This window comes from Aythya fuligula, chromosome 2, assembly GCF_009819795.1.
Source record: "Aythya fuligula isolate bAytFul2 chromosome 2, bAytFul2.pri, whole genome shotgun sequence".
Classification (NCBI taxonomy): domain Eukaryota; kingdom Metazoa; phylum Chordata; class Aves; order Anseriformes; family Anatidae; genus Aythya; species Aythya fuligula.
The window spans coordinates 134101968-134128952 of NC_045560.1; the positions used below are offsets into that span (position 1 = coordinate 134101968).

The 26985-nt window shown below is 35.4% G+C and overlaps 1 protein-coding gene across 1 annotated transcript in view; it reads left to right on the top strand.

Annotated features, from left to right (window-relative positions):
* Nucleotides 1-2898: 2898 nt before the first annotated feature.
* SLC26A7 (solute carrier family 26 member 7) overlaps nucleotides 2899-26985 on the top strand; it is a 63813-nt gene continuing 39726 nt past the window's right edge. Inside the window, exons 1-4 of the mRNA XM_032182509.1 lie at nucleotides 2899-3088; nucleotides 15015-15125; nucleotides 18204-18376; nucleotides 25798-25962. Of these exons, the coding sequence (XP_032038400.1) occupies nucleotides 2899-3088; nucleotides 15015-15125; nucleotides 18204-18376; nucleotides 25798-25962 (639 nt within the window). The remainder of the gene's footprint in view (nucleotides 3089-15014; nucleotides 15126-18203; nucleotides 18377-25797; nucleotides 25963-26985) is intronic.

Consider the following 26985-nt stretch of genomic DNA (forward strand, 5'->3'; position numbering starts at 1 on the left):
TGTGTCTGGTATGGTATGTCTTTCAATTAGGATATTTATTTGTTTTACAAAAGAACAAAAGAATTTGCTAATGTTTCTTTGAGGTTGCACTACTGTGTAGTGAAAGGTTTATGTCTGCTTTCCCTTTAAAAAAAAAGAAATAATTTCTTTGTCTGGGATGTTGTAAATATTATATTGCTTTGTGTCATTGCTGTGAGCACTTTATTAATTTCCAAGTTACAACGAGGAACAATCTTTTTCATGACTGCTGACGATGTTGATCAAGTCCAGATCTAATAATAATTCTATGTCTTTTTCTCATCAAAGCTATTGTTGGAGTAAAATAAAATTTCCACACAAATACCACATCAACATGGACATCCTAAAGACTCTGCATGTACAGTTCTGTCTGTGTAAAACTAGCAGTGTGTATTTTCAAGTCTTAGCTGTAAGATGCTTGCACTCATGCATGCACACACCCATACAGAAAAACCATCCATTGTTACTTGTGATGGACAGAAGTCTGTTGATACAGCTAATCCTAGGAGTTCAGATACTAATCTCGGCTTGACGAAACTTTCCAAATTTACTGACACTGCAAATACTAGGTGGGAAAATCTCAATTACAGACTTTCTCAAACAGCTTCAGCATTTTGATGTGAGAAGCCTGAAGAATGGCAAATATATTCTTGTGTGTTTAGTGATGAGTCTTTGGTTACATAATACTTTTTCTGACAGTTTCAGAATATTCATTCATAGCTTCTAGTGAACCATGTATCTTATTAAATTAGGATTAGTCTGTTTTACATCAGTACCCATATTTCTGTACATACATATCTAAGTGTAGAAATGTATTTAGATGTATTTTTTGTTCAGTAAATGCTGTTACAGTTAGAGGTACTGAATGTTTATTTAAAAGTAAGCAGCTCATGATAGGTAACTCACTTTCACTAGAAGGATTCCTGTCCACTGCTGATCATTTGAAAATAGGCAAAAGTCTGTGTTGTGAAACACTTGGCAGTTATAAAAGCCTCATTTTTGAACTCCATGAACTGCACTTTTAAGCTATAACAAGGCCAAAAAAAAAAAAAAGTCAATATCTTGAGGTTTGTTACAATGAACAGAAGTAAAATAAAACTGTCTTGGGTGTTTGTTCTGCTCTTTAAAAGATGTACAAGTTTAATGGATAGGCAGGGCAAAGAGTAAGTGCACTGGTGTCCTACTTGGGAACTGTAGTAGAAGACATTTTTTGTGCCTTTTTTTTTTTTTTTTTTTCATTTTTCTCTTTCCACTTTTGAGTGGACCTCACCTGAATGACATAGTAGAATGGTCAGTGGTGCATTTGCCCTTTTGCTTCTTCCCCCTCCCCCCTTTTTTTTGAATACAAAGGGGTTTTGTTTTTGTGTGTGTTGTTTTTTTTTTTTTTTTTTTTTTTTTTTTTGATTAGTCTAGTTTAATTTCTTTTCCAGATTCATCAACTTAATTTTTAAGGTTGTACACCCAGAAGCCACAATGTTTTGTCAGTAACATTGTGATCATTAGATGTGAGTAGATGTGGCAATGTGATTTAGAAGAAAATTTCATATCACAAAAAATTAGCTAATTAAATGAAACTTTTATGTGTTAGAGAAAAAAAAACAGACATTAAACGTGGTATGAACTGATATGACATGGGAGATGTGATAAAATTCAGAACAAGAAAAATCAAAGTTGAACACAGGAACAAAAATGTAATATACATTGTAAAAAACATTTATAACTATGAAAACCATCAAAGCCATATTATTTAGTAGATGACCAAGGTCATATTTAGCACTGATTAACTCTGAAATGTTAGAAACCTAATCAGATATTTGCAAAACTGGAGCATTGTTTCAGAACTACCAAAGCCAGGAGTTAAAAAATTGAGTCAAATTTCAGACTATCAGGAAGTTGAGTTAGTGGATTAAAAATGAAATTTAATTATTTTTATTTGCCATTTAAAATTAATTCTAACCTTTTCAGGGGCTATGAAATAGCTTTTATTTGAGATGAGAATTGAGATCTCCTTTAAAATGGATAGCTCAGCGCTGCTGGTGATTTGAGCAGAATATCAAAACCATGGTACCGTGCTGAATGGACGGTGCTTTAGTTTTGTTCATCTTAAGCTAAACAATAAAACATAAGTTAATGTATAGGAGTAAACCTGAAATATTTAAATATATATATATATTTTTTTGTTGCCTGTTGCAGAACAATGATAGGGAGGGCACTTTTGCGAAGATGATGGATCTTGCATTTTAATCTAATTATATTTTTCTGCCATACAGAGGCATAAAACCCTTACTGCCACCGTGTCCTTGCCCCATATGGGACAAGGCATATAAACTTGACATTTACACCTCCCCTGTACGCTTATCACTTTGGATCTGCACACTGCCTACCACGAATGAGGGGTGCGAGGGGTGCTACCGCAGGACCAGCACCCCGAGGGCAGAGCGGCCACCGTGGACGCGGGGGAGCCCCAGGGGACCCCCGGGGTGAAGCCGGAGGGGAACCGGTGCCGGTGGGGGTCCCGCCGTGCTAAAGCTGGAGCGAGGCCAAAGGCACAGGGGATATAAGGCTGCCCAGGATATAAAGCGGGAGGCGACGGGCAGGGATCCCAAACTAAGGAGAGGCGAGCCTTAGTAGTCGGGATCTCTGCGTTTCACGTTTAGATGATTAAAAGTGCTTAATAAGTACTTTTATCCCGCGTGGTTAGAGAACGGCTGCAGAAACTTTACGTGCCCTTTTTTTTTTTTTTTTTTTTTTTTTTTTTTTTTTTTTTTTTCCTGTAGCCTTGGAACTGCAAAACCTCAGAAGCCACCTGGAGAGCGCCCCGGCGCGGGGTGGCGCCGAGCCGTGCGTCCCGCTGGAGGGGAGCCTCGGTCGGGGCTGGCAATGCCGAGGGGAAAAAGGACCCGGAGTACGGGCTGGAGGAAAGTCCGGGCTCTTCGCCTGGAGGACATCAGGCACTGGTGGATGAGGCGGCTGCCCGTTTTGGAGTGGGTGCCCACCTATGACTGGAAGGAGAATTTGGTTCCCGACGCGGTTTCTGGGATGATGCTAGCCATTCAACAGGTGACACAAGGTACAGTTAGCACAGCTGAGAGTCATATTTGGAACTGGGGTCCTGCTAAACTTCGTTGGTCTTCTTTTATCCCCCTATTATCCTAAAACTTTCTTTAAGACAAACACATGCTTACCTTTTCAATGTTGATTTAATCTAAATAAAAATATGAGTTTACAGTGTTAACTCTTATGTGTATGTAATCGAAGTAAAAATGTGGATGGAAATACCTTGTGTTATTTTAACTGATTGCTCTGAACTGAACGTTTACTATCCCATCCCTCTGACAGATTTTAAGACTTAATATTGGAGGTAGGAGACCAGTAACTCTGTTCACACAGCATAGGGTTATATCTGATGTTTTAATCAGTTAAATGACCACATTTCCCTATTTTACATGAAAAACAAAATATATCTACATGATAATTGCACTGTAATGTGTCTATTTTATAATTGAATTTAAAGAAATGCCATTCTGGAGTAAGCATTGGCATTCCACTATTACCTGTGTAAACCCAGTGTGCAGCATAAAAGTTAACAACATTTTGTAGTTAAGAGGTGCTTCTTCCAGAAACATTACCCATGGAGAGGGTTTGTGTGCATATGCAGCTTGCATATTTCAGTTCCTATGTTGATTTAAAACTGTATTACCGTACCTAACACACCTCTTGTCAAGCAGCGATACAAAGTAGGGGTAGAGCTAGACTCCATTTAGCAGCTTAAAAATAAAGAAAAATCAATTAAAAAAAAAAAAAAAGAAAAATACTCAGAAAGAAAACCCTGCAGAATGACCTGCAGAAACCAAAAGTCCCAATAATGCAAGTTTGCAAAGTGTTTGCTACTGGGAAATAAGAGCTTTCATCCATTTTTGATATGTCTTTGATAGTGTCACCTTCTTTAGGCAATATTTTATATGTGTCTGAGGCAAATCCCAGCTGCTTGTCTGCTTCAGATGGATTTCAGCTCCTTGCCTTATATAAACTATATATGCTATTTCTTAACAATTTCCCATATTAACTATGCTTAACTATCATCCACATTGTTAAATTATAAGCACTACTTTAATTGAATTACACTGGAGCTGGAAACAACCGGTTTGTATAAGTATTTGTGCTTTTAAGGTAATTAGGAACATCTGCATTGGCATGATTGAACTTTAAGAACCTTAATACCGTAATACTGTAAAGTTTCTAATTTCACTGGTATGTACATATACAAAAATTGTAATTAAAATGCTGTTAGTAACAGCATGGTGAAATTCATAAAAATATTAACAGCAGTTCTACTTTGCTCATGGCTTCAGACAGAAATTTCTTGTTAACTTCTTGTACCAAGAAGTTAATTAATATGAGAGATTAATTTAAGATGATCCAGTAAAGATAGAAAATGGAAAAAACGAACACTGGTATGAAAAAGTTAGAAATGACTGATAATTGTCATGCAGAGCACAGTGTCATTGGGTGTCACAGCAACATATTTAAGTAAATTCACGTATACAGAAATATACTTCAGTTATGGAAAAATCTGAATCTGAAAGCATACACAACAGCTTTCTGAGTGATAAGAGCTGCATGCTTCAGGGCAGAGAGCAGCCCAGTAGTTTGAGAATAAAGAAAAACCTTCCCTCAGAGCTGTTTTTCACAATTTCCTACTGTGGGATATCTTACTCATCTGGTATTGGCCATATTCAGAATATTCAAGATGGCAGGTGCTCTGATCTGATGTAAAGTGTCTGCATTTCAACTTCTAACCAAAAAATTAGAAGAGAGAACTGTCTTTTCTTTGTAAAGGAAGGGTAAGAAGGAAGTCACTGCCCTTAGTGGGTCATGGCATCATACTGAATGCAGCAAAGGTTACTTTTAAAATTGTTCCCTGTAGACTTTTTTAGAAATTGCTTCTGGATAATTCTTATGCAAGAGCAGTTTTCGGAGTCTACCTTGTGTAAGGGAGAAATATAGAAGACTAAATTAGTGATAGTATTAGTGATCAATGCATGCAGATAATGTTTGCTCCCCAAAAGTTTTTTTTTACAGGGCTATTGAATACTTTAGAATATCTGTTCTTATGCTATCTTTTGTTTTGGACAGAATTTTAAAGAACTACTTCCACTTATCTTGTGATTTTCAGTGTAGAAGTGATTGCTATCTAAATGTGACTTATGCCTTTAAACTCTGTAAGGTACCTTCAAGTCAGGCACTCGAAAATTAAATTATGAGTTAAAAATTAAATCACAAGTTCATATATCACTTAATTTAGGATTAAAATTAATTCCACCATGAAATAAATAAAGTAGAAGGTAAGTGCTGTGGGATAGTGTCTAGGAATAGTGCACAAGAAAGGCCTGATACCCAAATATTCAATTGCCTTTACTTCCATGTGCAGTGTGGAAGAAATAGACCTTTAGAAGGCTTCCAAGGTGTTATGTTTACTCTCTCATATTATCCAACTATGACATAATCATTATCAAAGAATCCATAATGTAATAATCTCTGTAGAAAGTGAACCTTCTGAAGATGTTCTTCAAATTCAAACTGAAGATTGTTTAAAACATGCTTAATTTGTGTTTGACCATGTGTAGGGAATTCATTGATTCAAGTGTAACTAGTGGGTCCAGTACTGAGGTAGGGGAGACTGGACAGGGGGACTGGACAGTACTGAGGTAGGGAGATTGGAAGGAGAGTCATGGGATTATTGTGATGTGCTATTTGGCATCTGCGAAGAAGGAGGGCTCAACACCAAATCTTTGCTGAAACCAAGCAGTACTTCTCCACATGCTCCTATAGTTGTTTTATTGTCTACTGCAAATGCAAGTTAATCTTAATTCACAAGTCTCAGAATTCACTACTGAATTCTTCTGTCCTGTTTACTCATCGAAACAATACCTGCACAGTCCCTGTCTATGTCCTCTAGTTTTAGTGTTTTAGCTAATTCAACAGAAGGTGGTGGAAAGAGGTGTCCAATGTAATTATGTTTCTACAAATTGTATGAAAATGGCCATTGAAAACAGATCCTGCAAGTTCTAAAAAGTGGTAATAGAAACTTGTCAGACATTAGTTAATGTGTAGGAAAAAAAAAAAAAAAAAAAAAAAAAAAAGCCTTTTAATGCCCTGATTGCTGGAAAGATGGAAAGATTCAGTTGGAACTTGCACTGCAGGACTGCAAAGGCAGTCAACCTTTAATCTAAATAGACAAAATAAACCAAGCTTCATTAGTTCAAGCACACAAAACTATAATTTTTTAATAATGTCATTCTCAACATCTCATTTTTCAAACACAGAATCATTATTCTTACTCTGATACCTAAGGCTGAAAAATAATCTTAGAATCTTAAATGAACTTGGTTATCCAGTGTTGAAGTTTGTAGCACACTTTCAGAGATAGCTAAGAAATCTCAGTTTTCACGTTTTAGTAATTACAACCTAATTTGTCTGTTTCTCAAAAATCTGTTTTTTATAGACTAGAGAAACAAGTCTCTAAATTAGCAATTGAATCCTTTATTTGCTTCTCAGACTAGTACTTCATTCCCTCTTAAAACTCATTAATACCCCATCAACAGGGAGATGATTTTAAAATATGAAGACTTTTCTTTCTGTTTTGTTCTTTGTTCCTTACCCATACACACAAATTCAATTACTGTCTCCGTGTAGATGATTTGCGAGTCCCTAATAAGATTTTTCTCTCCAAATTAAACTTGCGTAAATAAAATAAACATTCCACAGTGTAGGTATCTACTTGTCAAGGAGCTGCTCTTGCATTCCTCACAGTCAATGGAAATCTAGTTGGTAAGAGTTAGTGAAATTTATGGTGTTTGATGTTGTAGGAGGTAGTGAGTGATTCCATCATTTTTGTTTGCTTGTTTTTCTCTTTCCTTCACTTACTAAACTGTCTGTATCTTAACCCACAAGTTTTCTCACTTTTGCTTTTCTGATTCTCTCCCCCATCCTTTGGAGGGACCAAGCAAGTGGCTTGGGAGTGCTTAGCTTGACCTTGTCAAGGCTGGTTGATTGTACCGGTAAGATTTCCACCAAAAGTAATAGAAGACTGGCTCAGGGGTAGCCACGGAGGATGTAGACATGAAAATTTAGGCGAGGTATTTCCCAGCCATTATAACTGTGGCATTGTGGGTAATAAACCGTTCATGTTTCAAATAGTTAATAAGGCTTTTCTTTACTGTATCTCATCCATTAACCTGTCACAGTAATATCAAATTTCTGTTTGTGGCTTTTCCATGTGACCTTGACTTCATCTATGTAGGCAAGAAGCATACTTTGATCAAATTGTGTCTGAATTTTTCTGAGTTTTCTTGCATGATAACATTAAGATGCATTATGATGTATTCTTTCCATGCAGCTAAATCTCATAAACCTGTCAAACTGATTTTCTGTAGCCTCCTGAACATGTGCTATAACCCATTCATATCTGTTCTGAATGCAGCTGCTTAGCTCATTTTCAGTCTGTGGTAACTTTTTATTGCACTAAACAAGTTATTCATCTTTACTTTCAAGGCCTTTCATAGGTGATCTTCCCTGGCATTATTTATTCATTACCAAGCTGTTGATACATCTCTGATTAATCCATTTTGCTAGCCTTCTTCATCCAATGTAATCTTTTCAAACAAATACCTTTTGTGCCCTCTCTTGGGATATAAAGTATACAATACATACTGCCTGATATATTGCATGCCCATCTCAGTTTTTGCTTCTCTTTTTGATTCTGTATAGAATATCTCTCTCTCTCTCTCTCTCCCCCCCCCCCTTTTATTTTCTGCTTTCCTGTCAGAACTATGTGTACTGTCTACATAGTACACGGCCTCTAGAAGCCATGTAGGTAATGCATCAGTAAGTTTCTCTGACTGTTATGGTCTGCAAAAATGTAAATCTGAGTTTGTCTGAAAAAGGCTATGCAAATTTATCCTCTGTTATGCAGCTGAGTTCATAGCCGCAGAAATTATTCTTAATTATCTCCCATAATCTGTTTGAATACATATATTAGTGTGCATAACTTATTTAGATATGTCAGTTCTCTGTATAGTTAGGGGATGCAGATGTATCCAAAGTGTAAATCAGAGTACTTTGGTTAGGACATTACATAATGTGCAAGGTAAGTTCTCTGATTAACAACTGAAGTTGTCTTACTCTTTCTGGAGGTAAATTCCTAATATAGGTACCTAATTTTAGACAATATGAACCCTTCCCCCAAAACTTTTTCCAAGATCTTGATCTAGGTTAAGATAACTATAATCTTCTTCTGCAAGCCATTAATGACCAGAGAGAATTCTGCTTTGGCAAATATATGACTTAATTTATGTTTTGTGATTCACTGGGTGATGATAATACTTGCACCTTTCACTTTTCATTGTAGGATCTTGGAGATCTTTACACTGTCTAGTAATAGCATTTAGAGTAAAAAAAAAAAAAACAGTTGCAGCACATGAACAAATAAGAATAAAATAACATGAATACATTGAGACTTAAAATCTAAAAATGAACAATTAAAATATAAGGATAAGGAGATATATCTCCTTATCACATAACTCATATATGCATTAAATTAAATTTGCCTGTTGTAAAAGGGATCAGAACACAGTGCACAAAGGGATCCTTCACAAGTTTGTTTCCCTACAATATCTGTTGCTGCTCCAAAAACTGAAGTTTTAAACTGAGGTATATCCATTAATAAATGAAGATAAGTGTTTATCATAAAAATAAACAAACAAAAAGCACACAAAAATCTTCCACAAACCCTCACTGTATTTCTGATTCCATCTTTATATTGTTAAGTTCCTGATATTTGGCTGGATTCATAAGCATTTTGCTATTTGTTCTGAAACAAAGGTGTGACCATGTGCTATACTGCATATACTCAAAGGGTACCCATATGGAAGCATGTGGATACAAGACTTGGACTTTCATGTTTATTGGATTTGAGGTTACAGCAGTGTTCTGCTTTTATTTATTTATTTTTAAGTATACTTTTTGTAGTCAGTGAGCACATGTATATACTTCATATAGAATTTATACATAGTGTTATACATTAGCTGGCTTTCCTATGAGCTATCATGAGAAAGAAACGCTTTGGCTCAAATAGCTTTTGGTGTATTGTTTTTTTGGAGGGGTGGAGGGCCCTTGAGGCGTATTTCCTCCAAAAGTGAAATATGTAGATGGCATCTGATGAAATTAGGATTGTTATTCCTGCCAACTTCTTTTTTTCATTCTGCTAGCCCAATAATAACTCACCAAGGCTTGGTGTGTTTTGTATGTTTTAATTAAAGTTAATTTAATCTTGAGCTGGATTTATTGCTGAACAACTAATTCCTTAACACTAGCTGGAGACCTTGCTGTTAAAAAAAAATGGACTATACTGCCTTCATGCATTCCAGAACTGGTGCCCAGTGTTTTGGAAGGCACGATGCCAAATATATATATGTATATATATATATATATATATATATATAGCTTTTCATGGAGAAACCTCAGCTGTCTTCTCAACTGTGATAGTTGCTGTTTCTTTTTGTTTGTTTGCTTCTTTTTTTTCTTCCTCTTTTTCTTTTCAAGCTCTGACCATAAATGCAGACATAAATATACTCTGAGCAGACTAACTAGAGCTAATAATTTTATTAAGGAGTAGATCTGTCTTGTAAATATACATCTGACATACAAATAGCATATGTAGATGAAATTGAATAAGCACATTTGGAAAGAGAGCCAAAAAATTTCCTAGAGAATGCATTGGAGAATCCGTGCAGTTCATAAATGATTTGTGGAAGAAAGTCTCCAGCTGAACTCTGGTATAGTTCTCCCTTACAAAGAATAATGATGTAAACTGATAATGAAATGTAGCATATTAGTAAGTAAATGCAGGGCAATATTTCATATTTATACAACTTTCCAGCAGATGACTAAGGCATTGGTGCTGCTGTGAATGCACTATTTTCATTCCTAATGTCTGTTAAGATTCTTCCAAGTTGCACATGTGCTAATGCAGACCTGTCTGACAGACTACAAGAAATGTGAATTCAGCTTCTCAGACCTCTGAATCCTCTGGAGCCAGAGTACAGGTATACGTGTTAGTATGACCAGACAAGCTGTTCAATGTCCCATCCCTGCGCCTGGGACGTACCTGAGCACCATGGACAGAGACTGACAAACCCAGGGAGTGTTGACTCCCTGAAGAAAAAAATGACTTCAACTATAAACTTATAGGTCAGATAGATCAAGAAGACTGTTAGTGCTGAGATCCTTGATCATCATTTTGTCAAAATGGATGGTTTTCTTCATAGGTCTCATGAAGTTGGGTTCATCTTGGGTTAAGGCCTTTTATCAGCCAACAACTGGTCTTTATTTCTCTACAGTGTTGATGCTACTTAAGAGGCTACCTCATAGTTTAGTTCTCTGGTTATTTTTACTGAGGTGTAGAGGAGTTCTCCTGTAATCCCTTTTCAAAATACTTATTTTGTTTTATTTTGGAGATGGCCAGGTTCTTCATGTGTTATGGCTGACTGGTGTATTATAGTAATTGGTCTAAATCTTTAATCTCTGTTTGTTTGTCAACAACATTTTTTTTTTCTTTCTTTCCTGGATTTTCATGAAAAGAAAAGAAAATGCTAGATTTTTTTCTATCTGTTTTTGGGTGTAATTATGTAAAATTTTATGTACAGAAAGGTCAAGGTATCTTGATTAGAGAATTCGTAAATGAGTCACACAGTCCACTTGTTTCTACTACTGTAATACTTGATTATCCTTTCTTTTGAACATAAAGATACAGCTGTGAGTATCTGGAAATCTGCAAAGTGGAGAAGTAGAACAGTGTTTTCCCAAAAATACTTTTGACGTAATTCTCAGATGGCACATGGGGAAAGATTCAATTCAGATACTGTATGACTAATACAGTTGAGATACTCCAGTCTCTGTGGACTGAAGGTGACAGTTGCTTGGGAAGGTGCTGCACTAAAGCATCCCTGAAAAAGGAGAGAATGGTTGCTAACACTTGTGTGGACTCTGAAAGATTTATGCTAAATTTTGCAGAATCTATCCTCCCATTTTGCTGTGAATGGGAGGATACTTTCTCCACTTTCCTTAGGCTCTGAATGGCAGATTGGGAAATGATTTTTAGCTCTTTGTACCTTCTCTTTAAATAAGTTAAGCAGAAGGTAAAATCCATGTGTGTAGCCCCAGAAAATTATGCCATTAGGCAATAGAGATCTTGCAAGCATGTGTGCACCATCAAAGAACTGATACTGAGCTTTCCAATTTTTGAAGGAAAATTATTATTTACAAAGGATCATTTTTTTTGTGCTAATAGCTCTTAACAAGCCAGTGCCAAATAATCTTGCAGGGATGTAGATTTGTGTTAAGAAATTGTTATGAAATATACATATTTTTTGTTAACTCAGTAAAAATTGTTAGCCTGGACTTAGAAATTAAAGCCTTAGATATGAATCATTGGCTGTTTAATTTGTTGGTTTTCCAAGAGGGATCGATAGGAGACTCATTAAATGTGTTAATTCTACATTTCAGGACATCTAGAGGAAATGCTTTTCTTATTACATAATTCAGCATTGTGAAGGAGAGAAATTGACTTTTTCTGAAGCATCAGAGATTTTTCATGACTACAGATAGTGTTTTGAGAGGGATAAGATGTGTTAGTGTTGTTTGGGGTTCCATAAACTTGATGTCTGGCTATCTTAATATAGTCTCATTCAAGAAAAGAAAAGTTACAATAATAATTTTTACTTATATAGTAATGTATGCTACAGTATGTAGCAAATGTATAGTTTTTCACAGTAAATAGAAAATGAAGAAATTTTTGAAACTCTTCAGATTAGTTGTAGACTTGCTACTTTTTCTGCTTCTAGTTTGCATACCGCATTTCTAAAAGACATGGTATAGATATCCTCTGAACATACATATGTGTCACCAGCTTTTTTCCAAATGCAAAGAATTGTTAATCACTTCATCATACTATGATGATTCATAGTTCTTTTTATGGAAAATATTTTTTATTGCTGTGACTGTGGTTTTGGCTCTAGCATAATTAGGAGAAACTATCAAATTAGCAAACTGACAGACCTTTATCCTGTGGTAGGCCTTATTTCTATTTGTATCAAGCTTGTTATTCGATAGTTATCTTCATTTGATAGCTACCAAGAGTGGTGCCACATCTCTTGCTTTTCAGTGTGGCAAGCTGTGATTGTTATGCATCTGGTGCTAGCCAAAGAGCGTGGTTTTCAATGAAACTGCGTTGCACAATGTTATCTTATGATAAGGAGTTAGTTAAAGCAAAGAACCACAATATTAATGTACTGTATTTGAACTTATTGTTGTTTGCATTTCTTTCCATGGAATTTATATTCTTATATGAGAACCTTAATGTCACTGCCATTGAGGCTTCTCCACATTACCACTGAAGATTACATGGGATCCTTGTTTTATGATATATTTCTTCTGAGTATTATTACTGTTTGGAATGAAAAAAATTAAAATAATGTTTCTTGTCTTTTGACTAGTTCTTGAGCATATGGAATGCATTGTAGTGAAGTTTAATATGAAAATTAATGAAGTGAGCTGAAATATACTACTGCTTATATCTTTAAAATGTATTTGAACTTTTAGAACATTATATGTCTTACCAGAAATCCTGAAGTCTTTACTAATTCTGTTTTATAATGCCCCTCTGCTCTTACACACAATTGACACATTTCAGTAACAGGAACAAAAACCCAATGGAGTCAGGACTGGAAACAAAGACTGGTAATTTTAGCTCTGCCTTAACTGCCATGACCTCACCATGAAAAGAATGAGCCACCACATCTAGAAACTTAATACAAGAAGACTGTGAAAGGTCCACAAATGCAAAGGCAAAAACAAGGGCCAGATTTATGTTCAGATTATCTGCCTATAGATGAGATGTATTTCTCAGCAGTAAGTCTGTGAGCAAAGTAAAATTCCTTCATGTATCCTGCGGGTTTGCTGGTCTGGGTAGCCCCTTTCACAGTTTTATAAAACTTGTCTGTAAGAGTTCAGGTTATGCCTCTCAATTCTTCTGTGCCCTGTTCAGAGAGCTGAAATGAGACGTTGATGCAGTTTTTGTGTTGCTTCTTGTGCTCTACACACAGCTTGTACAGCTTACGCTGGATCAAACGCATTCTGGCCATAATTGTCAAAAGTTTCAATTGTCATAACGTCCTAGGAAACATATAAAAATGTAAGTACATGTAGAGAGACAATAATTGGCTTTTACAGTCAGATGACAACAGAATACTTTGTGGTAGCTGAATCTTTGTTTTCCTTTTAAATACTGAGAGGAAGAACAATGTATGCTGTTCTTAATCCTCTATTAATTGGAAATATCAAATAGGAAAAAGCTAGTGGTCCCTCTTCTGGAAGAATTTTAGCTTAGCTTGTGGTATATTACTGTAACCTCTAGTTTTGTTTTGTACAACTTCTAAGGTAACCTCATCTTGAACTGAATCATAAAGTTTCTTAGGGTGAAAACTTATTAAATATGAACCATTTCCTTTTATAAGGAAAACTCTTCAGTTCCTTTTAGAAGGAAAGCTTCAAGGTCCAAAATTCTAACAATTAAATTCTATTGTTAGATATTATAAGACTTTAATCTGCTTTCTGCAAAAATGGACATTATTTTAAAACTTGTTTTTCAAAATCATTACTTTTTCCTAATGAAGAAGGAGTTTATGTGCTTCCCGAACACTTAATGGAAGACAGAGAGCATATAAAAAAACTAACAACTCCTTCGATTCATAGATGTGAACCATCTCTCTGTCCCAGACTATGCACGGTCTCTTCCCCAGAACACACACACACATATCTATATGAAAGCTTAGACTGGACTCTCATGTTGAAAGTGGACTTCAGAAAGGCACCTTGTGTACTGCACAAGCCAGTCCTGTGTCCCTACTGCAAGATGTGGTATCCAACAAGATTTACAGAGGACCTCTGCCAAGCAATTTCTCCTAATCTTAGTTTCTAGAAGGAAAAACAGTGAAATGACAGTATAGGCTGTTGCTCTGAAGCATAGTCTGAGGAGTCTCTCTGTTGCCTTATAAGAAGTCAATGTAGACTTGTTTTCTGTCTTGGGTATCTGAAACTGAACAGCAACCACAGCTGCTGCTCTGCAGATATGTCTCTGTTAAAAGAGGCATATTGGGAGACTTTCTAAGAGAAAGATGGACATTGTCCTCTATAGCCAAACAATGAAGGTAACTAGTAATCTATAAAGTTAAATCCTAACCAATTCAGTTCATTTTCTATTTCAATATAAAAATCAAATATTTTCTGTGTTTCTGGACCCACAGCTTTACATGATGAAAAAAAAAAATGTTAATATCTGAAGGATTAAAAAAAAAACAGGCACCTAAAAACAATGAACTCAGGAATATTTTTTTGTTGTTAAAAAAATTAGAAGAAAGCAGACTGAAAGGGCTCCATCCAAACCAAAATTATGAGTTTTGAACTGCTTGTAAGAAATAACCATCTGACTGCCTGGAGCCCTGGCAGTTTCAAACCCTTGTTTGTTGGAATGGGGGGTGGAATGGTACTGCCTCCTCCTGTGAGGGTTTTCTATTAAAAGAGTTTGGAAACCTTATCAAGAAAACCTGGAAAAACAGTAGTTGAGGCCATAAATCATATCTGTGACCTATTTGTTTCTGTTAGTGATGATGATGCAGAAGAAAGTGTGAAGATTTTGATGATAGACAATAGATGAAAAACCTTTCTCAGTTCTTCCTGATCCTTGTTGTAAAACTCTCTTTGCAATGGCTTATGGTCTAGATTTTTGTAAATGAAGGTGTTTCTTTTCCTGCTCTTAATAAAATCATAGACATTTCCTCATTAAAAAAAAAAAAAAAAAAAAAAAAAAAAAAAAAAAAAGCAGAACAGTTTTTATTTTACTTTCATGCAAAGAAGTAATTTCATTTAACTCTCCATAGGGCTGGCCTTTGCTGTTCTGTCTTCAGTCCATCCAGTTTTTGGTTTATACGGCTCTTTCTTTCCTGTCATTATTTATGCCATATTTGGAATGGGTCGTCATGTTGCGACAGGTAAGTGTCTATTTGCTAAAACATTTTGTGAAATAAGGAACTGGCAATTGAAATAAAAGTGTGTTATAAGATCAATGGAAGGAAAATAATTTAAAGACTAAACAGAAATATATATATATTTCTTCTTTTTATGACTATTTCTTTTTTTCCAGTTTACACAATGTTGAATTACCCAGACACCAGGAGATCCACCTCTTCCTTAAATGAGGTTTCACCTAGTTCAACAGGGACAAGCATGAGGAAGTGGTAGCCCAGAAGTACCAGACTCCTGACATCAGCAGAGCTGAGTATAAGTCTAGTCCTGAAAGTCCTAGTCCTGGACAAGCAGCATGCACTTGTTGTGTGGCATCCTGTATTGCTCCAACTAATGTATGCTTGTGGGACCAGTGACTGGATCTGAAAGCATTAATAAAGCTCTTTTTACCCATTAGAAATATCTCTATCTGTATATCTCTATATACAGTACAAGACAAAGTGCATCTGAATTACATCAGTGTCTTTAGGTTTTGCAACATGGACAAAGAAATAATTCGGTAAATTCTGTTTACCTTTTAGGGGAAAAGCCATCAATGCTAAATTTGGCTGACCAGTAATTCTTATGCCAGTCATTCTAATATTCAGTTAAATTATTTAAAATTTCTGAACAGCTAAACAATATTTTAGAGCAGGAGGAAAGCCAGAAGTTTTTTTTCCCTAAATGTGCAGAAAGTTTTTGAGCCTTCTGATGTCTGAGAAAGAGCTGTGGATGCCAATATCAACTTGAAGCTATAAAGAACATTGGAATGTACTCTGCTGATTTAAGAAATATTTTTTAAAGTGAAAATTTAGAATTTGGAAAATAATTTTGCTACTTGAGTAGAGATAGACTAGTATAACTAGTATACTTTTTTTTTTTTTTTTTTCCCATTGAATATATTAACACGAATCTATAATGAAAAGTTGTTTAAAAACAATAATTTGGCAGTGGATTGTCAGCTGCTTGTTATTGTGAGGTTATTAGGAAGATAAGAATGTCTCACATGATCATATGTAGGAAAGTGGATAAAACAGTATCTGGTTGACCTAAATTCTACTAATGAAAACAGATGAGGCAACAAGTAAGTGCAAGCAGATAAGGCTGATCTTTTATCCTTGGGAGGGAATAGCATTCAAAGAGTGATTTACTGAGAGTTTCTCAGTTCTATGGCTGAGAATTCCTGCACAATCTCTTTTGTGGAAACCTGGAAACCTGTTCAGATGTCTTCCAGACAAACAAATGTATTATTATTATTATTATAAATAAACTTGTGTGATATATGTTGTTGAACCTTTCAGTAGAAATGTCTCATGTACTTATCCCATCAGCCACAGTTAAGTAATTGTGGCAAGCAGGCTGAATTGGAGCAATACTGCCTCTCTCAGAACTCCAAATGCTCTGTAATTGCTCTTGTACATAGCTGAAAATCTCCTCTCCTAACAGCAGCTTCTACAATATCAATGGGGCTCTCTATATGTGCATAGGCTACAAGAATGTCCTTTGTTAGTTAAATCACTTATGTTAGCAGGAAATAGGAAATTTCATCAATGGCCATGTTCTGTCAACTTTTACTTGAAATATCTTTTCTATGACATTGTTGATCTAATTTGAAAGATTATTTATCTGAATAACAAATCCCTACATGTTTTTCTTGTCTACTCTTGATGTAAGTGGTTTTGAAGGATCTTCTGTTAGTATCTTTATCAGTGATAGGAAGGCCATGCAATGTGGTAGGTCAGATGTACACAGGAATCAGGAAGGCTAAAAAAATGAATTTGAAGACTGCTGTGGAGAAAATGATCAAACTGGTAGTTAAAAGATCTTTAAATACATCAAAGTGAGGAAGACAGGAAGGAAACTGTTGTGACACCTTTCTGACAAAGATATAAATGGGACATTCTATAACAAGGTCACAAGACCATTGAACTGCCAGAAGGGCTCTGGAGGGAATCCTGGAAACTGTATTTCTCCCCTATTATTACAGACTACAGTAAAAAATAAGATCACTGAAAGTTATGTATGATCAGAGTTTGCTGGAAAGGTGCTAATGTGACTTTTACGTAGGAAAATCCCATCTCACTAACCTCCTAGAGTTCTATAGGAGAGTTAGTAAGCACATAACAAAAAGAAATACTTTGAATGTAAGATATCAGAATGGTCAAACAGCTGCTGATAAGGTTGCACACCAAAGGTTATTAAAGAAACTAAATTGCCCTTGTGATAGAAGAAAAGTTATTTTATTAATTATTAGCTGGTTAGAAGATAAGAAGACAAAGATAAGACTCAATTGTAATTTTTCAGGGTGGAGGAGTCCTAGTAGGGTCCCAAAGAACTTGTGATGGGAGCTTTACTATATCGAGGCCAAGGTGATGGTAGAACTGTACTCACCAGGTTCTGTACAAATAGGGAAGAATAAGAATAATGAGAGCTCAATGAAACTGGTGAGATCACTTTAAAAGAAAGTATAGAATAAAGAGAACACTATGGCAGATTCTGAACCTCTGGAACCTGCTCCCAGAGGACATTGTGGAGGAAGAAAATACAAGCAGGTTCAAACAGAAGATTCAACAATTCATTTCCTAACCTGCCTCCAGTGCAGATTATTTCTTGATTTTTATTTTTATTTTTAAACATACACATCTGCTAACTATATTGGGCTAATAATTAGGTATATAGTATGATTTAATTACCCTAGAAATTTGAATAGTGAACATTTGGGACCTTTAGACAAAAAATATTTCATCACACACATGGTAAGTCAAAAACATCTGTGGTACCTTCAAATAATTGTGAATAATTATGTTTCAACCTCTTTTATTAATATGTCTACATAAATATTCTCATGAAAAGTTTGCATTTAATTTAGATATCTACATGGTATTTTACATAAAGAAATTTGTAATATGTGAAAATATTATCTTAGAAATTATTGTTAGGATTGGACAAAATGACACTCACTTAAAATGGCCAAGTTTTGAAACAGTGATCATTAGTGATGAGCACACATATACAATCACTGGTAACTTTTTTTTTCTAATTTTTATTGTATTATTTTTTTTTAGGAACGTTTGCTTTGACTTCCTTAATATCTGCCAATGCAGTTGAACGTCTTGTTCCCTCAGCTGGCACTAATTTCACTGCAAACAATAATTCAGGAGTCTTGGGCCTATCAGAATTTGAAATGCAGAGGATTGGAGTTGCAGCTGCAGTTTCATTTCTGGGAGGAATCATTCAGGTAAATGGTGAACATACATTCTGTATGCTGCTGATGTTTGGCATTTGTGACAACTCTGACTTTTGTAATATACTTTTTTCACTTCTCTAAGAAAAACTGATCATTGGTCTGGTCTAATGTTCATGAATGTGCTTTAAGAATTTGCTGTTTGAGATGCAGTAATTATTTGTATACATGCTCCTAGGGTGTTGTAATGTGAAGTAAAACCACATTCCATCAGCTCTAATATAACATTCAGTTGCTGTTGGTGTTCCCTTTCCTTCTCCTTCAGAAACAAAACATGAATCAGCTCTCTGGTAAGCACTGACATATTCCTGAGGTTTTCTATTGCTTTTGGCCTGAAGAGAAATACTATACAATATTCAATAATTAAAAACAGTAGGGGAAACATCTTTAAATTCTCTTTAGAGTTCATACACCCATCATTAAAGCAAAATAAATTAGTAAAACAGATGTCTTCAAATGATTCTCCAAAGCTTATTAAAATGATCAGAGGTCTTTTAAATTTTTTCTCTTCTCCTATTTTCACCACAAGCACTGAATTCCTTTATCCATTGCCAGTTGCTTAGGTCTTCAAAGAAGGCTTCCATCTTTCCTAGTAAATATTAAAATGGAAGAAATGTTCCAGCACTTGACATGCAACACCTCCTGGGTACCTCACTTCCTGGAAGAAATCCAGATCCCTACACTTGGTGCTTTGGTTCCCTCTACCATGCAAAAGATGAGCTAAGGAGCCCATATTGGCATCTCCTGTGGCTTGGAACTTGGAAGGAACTGGGGCATAGGCATATGCTAGTTGGTAGGGAGTATCAAGAAGTGTGGCCATTCCTGCTTTTTTTTTTTTTTTTTTTTTTTTTTTTTTTTTTTTAATATATATATATATATTTATTTTTTTATGTTTGTTGTTGGTGGTTTTGTTTTCTTTTATTGGATACAGACTTATAACTTGAGTTTACAATATGAGGGAACCCCCAGAGACAACATGTAGAGTAGACCTGGTGCAGATAACATCACACCTTTCCTAGAGAGGCTGTAGTAGTCTCCCTCCTTGGAAATCTTTAACAGCTGTCTGGACATGGTCCTGGGCAAACAGCTCTAGGTGGCTCTGTTTGAGCAGAAGGTTTGGACCAGGTGACATCCAGAGGTCCCTTCCAGGTCCCTTCCAACCTCAACCATTCTGTGATTCACTGTGAACCACTCTGTGATTTTGTCTGGCTTATGTATGTGCACCAATGACTGTAACACACCACTGCATCGTGTAGAGTGCTTGTAACAGCTAAAAGTCCTTTGAGCATACACATTGGTACTGCTGTGCTCAGAGAATATCAGTCTCTTATGTCATCCCCACTTGTGTGTTAAAATGCCAAAATGCCTAAAGTGGGAAGTTGCCTGCATTTGATCTAAGTTTAAAATCCAATGCAGAAAAATTTTACTTAGCTGCTGCAGAATCCCATTAGGTGTGTGAATCCTCTAGACCTCTTCCTCTTTCATTTTGAAAAGTTCTGCTTTTTCATATGCTTTAAACTGCCCCAGCTGACTTATCTTAGCCTCTATCCTATTTAAGCCTGATTGGAATGAGAAGAACTGGAAAATCCTTTGCTCGAGTCTTCAGAGTGAGTCTGGGAGGGAGCTGTGCCAAGTGTGTGGGCAATTCTCCCAGGTCAGTAAGGTTGTTTTTATTACAGCCCTACTAATAGAGTTAGTGCTTGCTGTGCTGTCACTAGTGCTTCATGCAGGTATAATGGTGAGAGCATTTACCTGGGACACAGAGAACAGATAAAAATATGCATTTCCCATATCCCAGAGGACTGCCTAGAGGCTGCTCATCACAGACATTCAGGTGGAAGTCCAGATAAAAACTGTGATTAAATTTTGCCGTCATCTTAGGTGCTGTGAATTGTGAGAATATTCATTTCTCATTTTGATTCCAGTCTCCTGGCTAGCAGTTGCTGCAGTTATCAGATAAGGAGACAAGGTGAATCTTGCTGGTAGTGGAGAGCTCCATCAATGACCTGTGTCATCTTCTGATCAGAGTAAATAAAAAAATAATGAATCATATGGAATAGGCGTTGTATTCTGGTATGAGAAGATTTATATGACATGTTTTGGAGCAATAGATTTCCATTGAGGACATCCTGAATTTCAAAAGAAGTGGAATTGTCACTGTTGTTGGGATGGTACTTATCTGGGGAAGGAGCAAACCTTCATTTTGTTGTCTTCTCATAAAGCTGTTTTTTTACATTGAAACACAGTGTTCTAACCAGTCCCTAATTACATGGGGGGACATAATTACATAATTACATTACATTAGGGAAACTACAATAAATGGCTGATGCTGTGACTATTCCATACCATGGACATTTTCCACACAAAGGATGAACTGTCCCTCTCCAAAACATCATGTTCCTTCTTAGAAAGAGTATGTAAAGACTTGAACTTGGCCAGAAAAATGATTTGACACTATTTTTCAGCTACTATATCTAAAAAGCATTAAAAACAACTTTTATAATTGGTTGCTGATGAGCAGTATTGGAAAGAAAAAAATGTTCCTGCTTATCCAGAAAACATATTAATGTGACCTGCTATAAGTTTGTTTAATAAGGAAGGAGCACCTTTGAACATGAAGCATGTTTTTGAAAAGCTAATATTCTTATCCAATACTTTGCTTCCCTGTGGAGAAAATTATGTTGCACTATTCTATGTAATACGTAGTTCGTTCTGAAACCAAACATAAATCTTTATTATACAGTGGTAATCAGGAAAAGAGCTCATTTTCCTTTTACAATGGAAAGATTTAGTTAATGACTTTCTGCAGGCTGATATTCTGCATCTTAGAAAGGACAGCTAGGATGGATGGGAGTTCTGGTTCCCACAATGACAACACAGCACAGCATGCTATGTGTTAGTCTAGACCACAGAAGGAAGTCTTCAGGTCTTGGAGTGAAGAAAGCTCATTCAACACACCACCAGAAGCTACAAAATACTTTAAACTCAACTATAATGAACTTAAGAGCAGTAGTTCTAGGAAGAAATTCTTTACTCAAAGGTTGGTGAGGCAGCCTCTGCCAGTGCCTAGAGAAGCTGGCAGCCTCTGCCAGTGCCCCATCCCTGGAGGTGTTCAAGGCCAGGCTGGATCTGGTCTGGTGGGAGGTGTCCCTGCCCATGACAGGGGGTTGGAACTGGGTGGGCTTTAAGGTTCCTTCCAACCTGAACCATTCTATGATTATAAATCAAAAGAACAAAAGTTACCAATTATGTCTATTTTAACAGGCTAAAAAGAACTTTAAACTGGTGACTCAGTGAAGCTGAACTGTCTGTGTCATGTTGGTCTCCAGAAGTTCCCAGGATATCTTCACTTTAGCAATCTTTGATTTCGAGATAATCTACAGAAAATACCAAATGAAAGTTTCACAGTCTGTACTGTTTCCTTACAAGAGATATTCCCTGTGCTTGAACTCATCTTCTTAGCCCAGGCAGCAAATGATTGAAAAGAGTACCACCACTTCTAGTTCTGTGTAATGTTCAAAAAAGAATCATCTCCTTCCAGAACATGGAGTTTGGAGGGTTTTAAAATGTTCTCCAAAACTGAATTCATTTAACAGGTAGCACATTATCAGACTCCATTACTTTGGACAGAAAGTTTGAGATTAGTGATTTCCAAGGAGCCTGTTATGCGTGAAAAATTCTTACTGGCCATAAAGTTAAATTGACTACACAATGAGAGTGGAATTTTAACAATAATAAACTGAGCTTGTTGTCATGGGAAGTAAGTATTGAAAGTGGACAAGAACCAAAAGTGCTTGAATTAATGAACATAGAGGAGTTTGCTTTCTGCAATTACTCATATCTCTTCTCCTTGCTAAATTCCCATATTTTTCTTCTACTCTACCACTTCTGCTTAATCACTTGGTTTTATAATTTTTTTCTGTGATTTTATTTTTTTCTTTTTTTTTTCTGTAGTGTGCATTAACTCAAGACTGCTTTCCCTCACTCTCTCCTGGGTATTTTCCCTTTCCCTGACAGCTCCTTCTGATTTCATATGCATGAATTTTATCAAGAATTTATATCTAATGAAAGCAAAATTAATCTCAAGATTAATGAAAAAGACACAGAAACTAGAAAAAGACACAGAAAGAAAATTTTTTTTTTTTTTTTTTTTTTTTTTTTTAACTCGCATTACTCTCTCTTTGAATTACTCCCTCATCTCCTAGGAACTAAATTTTGAAAAAGGAAAAATTATGGAGACAATCCTAAACTATGTGAAAATTTTATTCTTTTTACAGTTTAAGAAAAACCCATTATTAGTACAAATAACAAAAAGAGAAACTTATTTGCTTTTGGCAGTATTTTGTATTTTATTATTTGCTATTCTGAAGCTTCACAGTCAGTTTTCTCTGTAATTTTTTTGCATCAACAGGGAACGAAAATCATACAGTACACCAGAAAAGACTAGGAACCCACAAAAGTTAGCATCATGACAGTAATGAAGATAAAGTAGATTACTATAAATTTTAAATTAGTAGATTACTGTAAATATTAAACTCTGCATTTTGATTATTGCTCAGTGGGTGAAAGATTTTATGACATAACATAATGTGCTGTAATTGTGCAGTGTCACATTAGCTTACTCTCAAATGGTGTTTATCCAAAAAGCACTGTTAGCCAAGCTATGGACTGTGTCTGTCCTCCAGCAGAGAAGGTTAACTTGAGACTTGATCTATGCCTGTATAAATGCTAAAAATACATAATATATACATCACAAGAAAACTTACATGAAAATGGTTTTGGGAAGTTGATGGTTTGGGGAAGTTGATTTCCAAACAATGTTTTGCCTCCTCTCTATCTAAGCTGTTCTGTACATTACTAATATTACAAGGACAACAGAAATTTGACATGCCAGTTTATACTGAAAATTGCACCCTTCTATTCAGATGTTTTCTCTTCTGGTTGCTTCATGGATGCACACTTAATTAATTTAGCTATAAAGTGAATAAAGAGCAGGATGTACATGCTGATGAAGAGTTGCCATTTTTTCTGGAAGTCCTGAGTTACCTTCTATAGTAAGAGACTGATGATCAGCATAGGCAGGTGCTCGTTGTTTCATTGAGCGGCTTCAGAAATTGCCCATCTGAAACCATAGGCCAGATTTGTATTTATTTTATATAACCCATAGTTATACACAAACAATAAGAAGTATGCTTTAAATGTGACTAACCTTTTAGTTTCTACCTGTGAAGTAGGGTCACATGGCCTCAAAATGCTGAAAAATTAAAAAAAAAAAAATGTAAATGTGTATGAGATGCAGAAGTTATTTTCTGTAATCATAAATCTCTGTAATTCACTGTAGTAATAATAACTTTATCTGAAATATTAATATTATCTAATATTTCTCGGTGATATTAGTTACCTCACTGAACTGCCTCTGTGGTTTTGATTTTTATTAAATAAATATCCATCTCATCCTCTGGAAAATAAAATATAATACGTTTAGAAATTTCACAACAGTACAATACAAACTGATCTTAGGAAAAAAAGAAAAACTCACTAGGGGAGGGAAAATTTATTCCTTATTGAACTTTGCTACTGCGAACAATATTTTAAATATCTGAATAGGCACACTATTAGAACAAACAGATAAACAAAATATTTGAAGTTAGTAATTATTGGTTTCAGGCATGACTAACTAAATTACTAGAGGTTTTTATGTTAAATAAAAACCGCTCTGTTTTTATTGTGTGTGTGTGTTTTATTATTTTATTTATTTATTTATTGGTGAGCTTTTAGACTTGTAGCTCACTGCATACAGGTGAAAAAGCAAATGTTGGTCATGTGTAAGGAATAGTAACATTTGAAAAGGATTGTTTTAACCTCAAAACTACAACAAAAACAAATATAAAGGAGACTGATTTGTTCTGAAGTGACTGTATTTAATATGGTAAACACAAAATAATCCTCATGGACAGTATTGTCATAAACAACTCTGAGCAGAGTTGTTTAACTTTTCATGCAGAACAACTAATGCAAAAGGATATAAAAGTAAAAAAAAAAATAATAATACTTTTTGATCTAATGAGTCTGCAGAACTCACTGTAAGGGGGATAATTTAAATATAATTTAATGTAATCCAGCAAAGTATTGCATGTTATGCAAACCACAGTAGCATCTGTAAGTCAGTAACAACCTTGGTCAAAGAAACAAACTCTGTCAAATCTCATTCTTTAAAGAAAATAAGTGATTGCAGTCTGGGATAAAATGAGATAATATAGTAGGACACTTAATACTTTGGGATTTTGTACTATATTTGTATGAAGAATCTACAATAGTTGTAAACAGATTCCCAGATTAGAGAGGAATTCTATGATCCTATCCCTGCACTCTGAAATAACTTCTGTAAAAATTTCAGGGCAGCTGAAATTATCTTCAAGATCAAATACATGTATAACTGAGCCAAAGTCTACTTTTCTTTTTTTTTTTTTTTTTCCTAGAGGAGAAATCTAGTTTGAATATAGGATTGTGTTTATGAAATTAGATGTTGATTTTCCTTCCTGTTTTAAAATTTCTGATTTTATACAGATATTCTATTTTAAGTTCAAGTATTGCCCAAGTACATAGGAAGTAGATTTTTAAAATCTTTAAAATATCTTGCTTTTACTATAATAGTATAGATTTTGTTGAAACAGCACATGAAACCATATAAACTTCTCTGGTTTTCTGTAAAGAAGAAAATATTTTTGTACCCTCCATCATCTAAAGCAAATTCTGTATCTCTCTTACCTGAATAGCTGCAAAACCAGAAACCTCTGCATTTGAAGTTGATGTAACTATGGATTGGTCATACATGAAATATTTGATGTTGTAGCATGAGAGTACCAAGTATCATGATATATCAGACAATATGCTCAGGGTCAGTAGGATATCAGGTGGCTAAAATTCTGCCAGAGGAGCTATGATGTGTGACTGTGTGGGATAGGGACGCTGGTGGCATAGTGTCCTGGGGCAGGGCAGAGCCCTCTAAGCCCTCTAAGTTGGCATTGGTTAGGTGGACCACAACCCTTTGCCTACTCAGTATGACTATCAGAGGAGCAGGAATGAGTCGGTACAACACTTATTCAGCTGATGTTTTTATAGTATTTGTTTTTCTCCCATATTTGAGTAAGAGAGAATAATAAGTGTCACATGAAGACAGCTTCTCTGAGTTGGCTTACATTACTAAACTAAAGGTAGAATCTGGTAAACCAGTGATGTGAATGAGATAATGCAGATGAACCAGTGGGTTCAGTTTTAAGTTCAGTTCATCCTTCAAAGGACTTGTGTGTTCTATTCTCAATTGTCTTACAGTTTATTAAAAGGACTCTCACTGCCCTATCACCAGGAAGCTGCACTTTATTACACTTACTGATGCACATACCTTTGCTTTCCAGGTAGCAATGTTTATGCTGCAGTTGGGCAGTGCCACCTTCTTGTTAACAGAACCAGTGATCAGCGCAATGACAACAGGAGCAGCGACACATGTGGTGACTTCACAAGTGAAGTACTTGCTGGGAATGAAAATGCCATATATATCAGGACCACTAGGATTTTTTCATGTGAGTTCTGTAAATGAGATGGGTTATTTCATTAGCTAACATTTTCTTAGCACACTATGTGGTGTTTTTTCTTTTCTTTTTTTTTTTTTCTTTATATATATGTGCAGAATTAGTGATGCATGTGTGAATGAAGAAAAAGTAACACTAAAAACTTTTTTTTTCACTACTTCTGTTTGTAGAAACAGATTAGGAAAGCTTGATGAAGAGTTAGCAGGACTGGTCATATTTTGAAATTTAAAATATAAACATATTATAGTATCAATAATTCCTTTCATTAACATGAGCAATTACAGATTTTATACACTTACAGGGAGGGTTAACTTCTGCATGATCAGCTTCTGAGAGGGAACACTAAATATTTCAAATGTCATATTCTTCATATTTTGCTCAATGTAACACAACCATCATTGTGGTAAAAAGAAAGTGACTTGTGATTTGTGGATCTGTTATGCAAAAAATTACCCTAGATATGTTACGTGTTACTTTATGACTTTTTTTTTTTTTTTTTTTTTTTTTTTTTTTTTTTTTTTTTCGGAAGTACTTCAAGTATACAGCTTCAAGGTAGCTTTTATAAAGTGCATATAACCTTTTATATATTATCATGGTGTCTCCCTTTGGAAAGTAGACATTGATGGCTGAAAATTTTAAAGATTTCAATGCTGTATGATTTTACTGCACAAAAGATCTGAGGTTGATTCTTTAAGTTAACTTACTCTAGCAAACTGAGTTTAGGTGTTGTGAGTATAATATCTTGTCTGAAGAATTAGTAGTATTATAATAATATCTATCAAAATGATAATTTACTCATAGCAAAATTATATTTACTAGCTGAGTAGATATTTACTTTGAATTGATTGTAACTGATGATTTGGTTACCATCAGTTACCATCAGATGAGGGAGGAGGTGAGGTTTGTTTTAGTTAGCTACTAAATTAGGACACCTTATTTAAAAAGATTGACCACAGTTTCTTGCATTGCTCATCTCTTCATTTTCTCCTGTTAGTTTGGGAACTTGGTTAATTC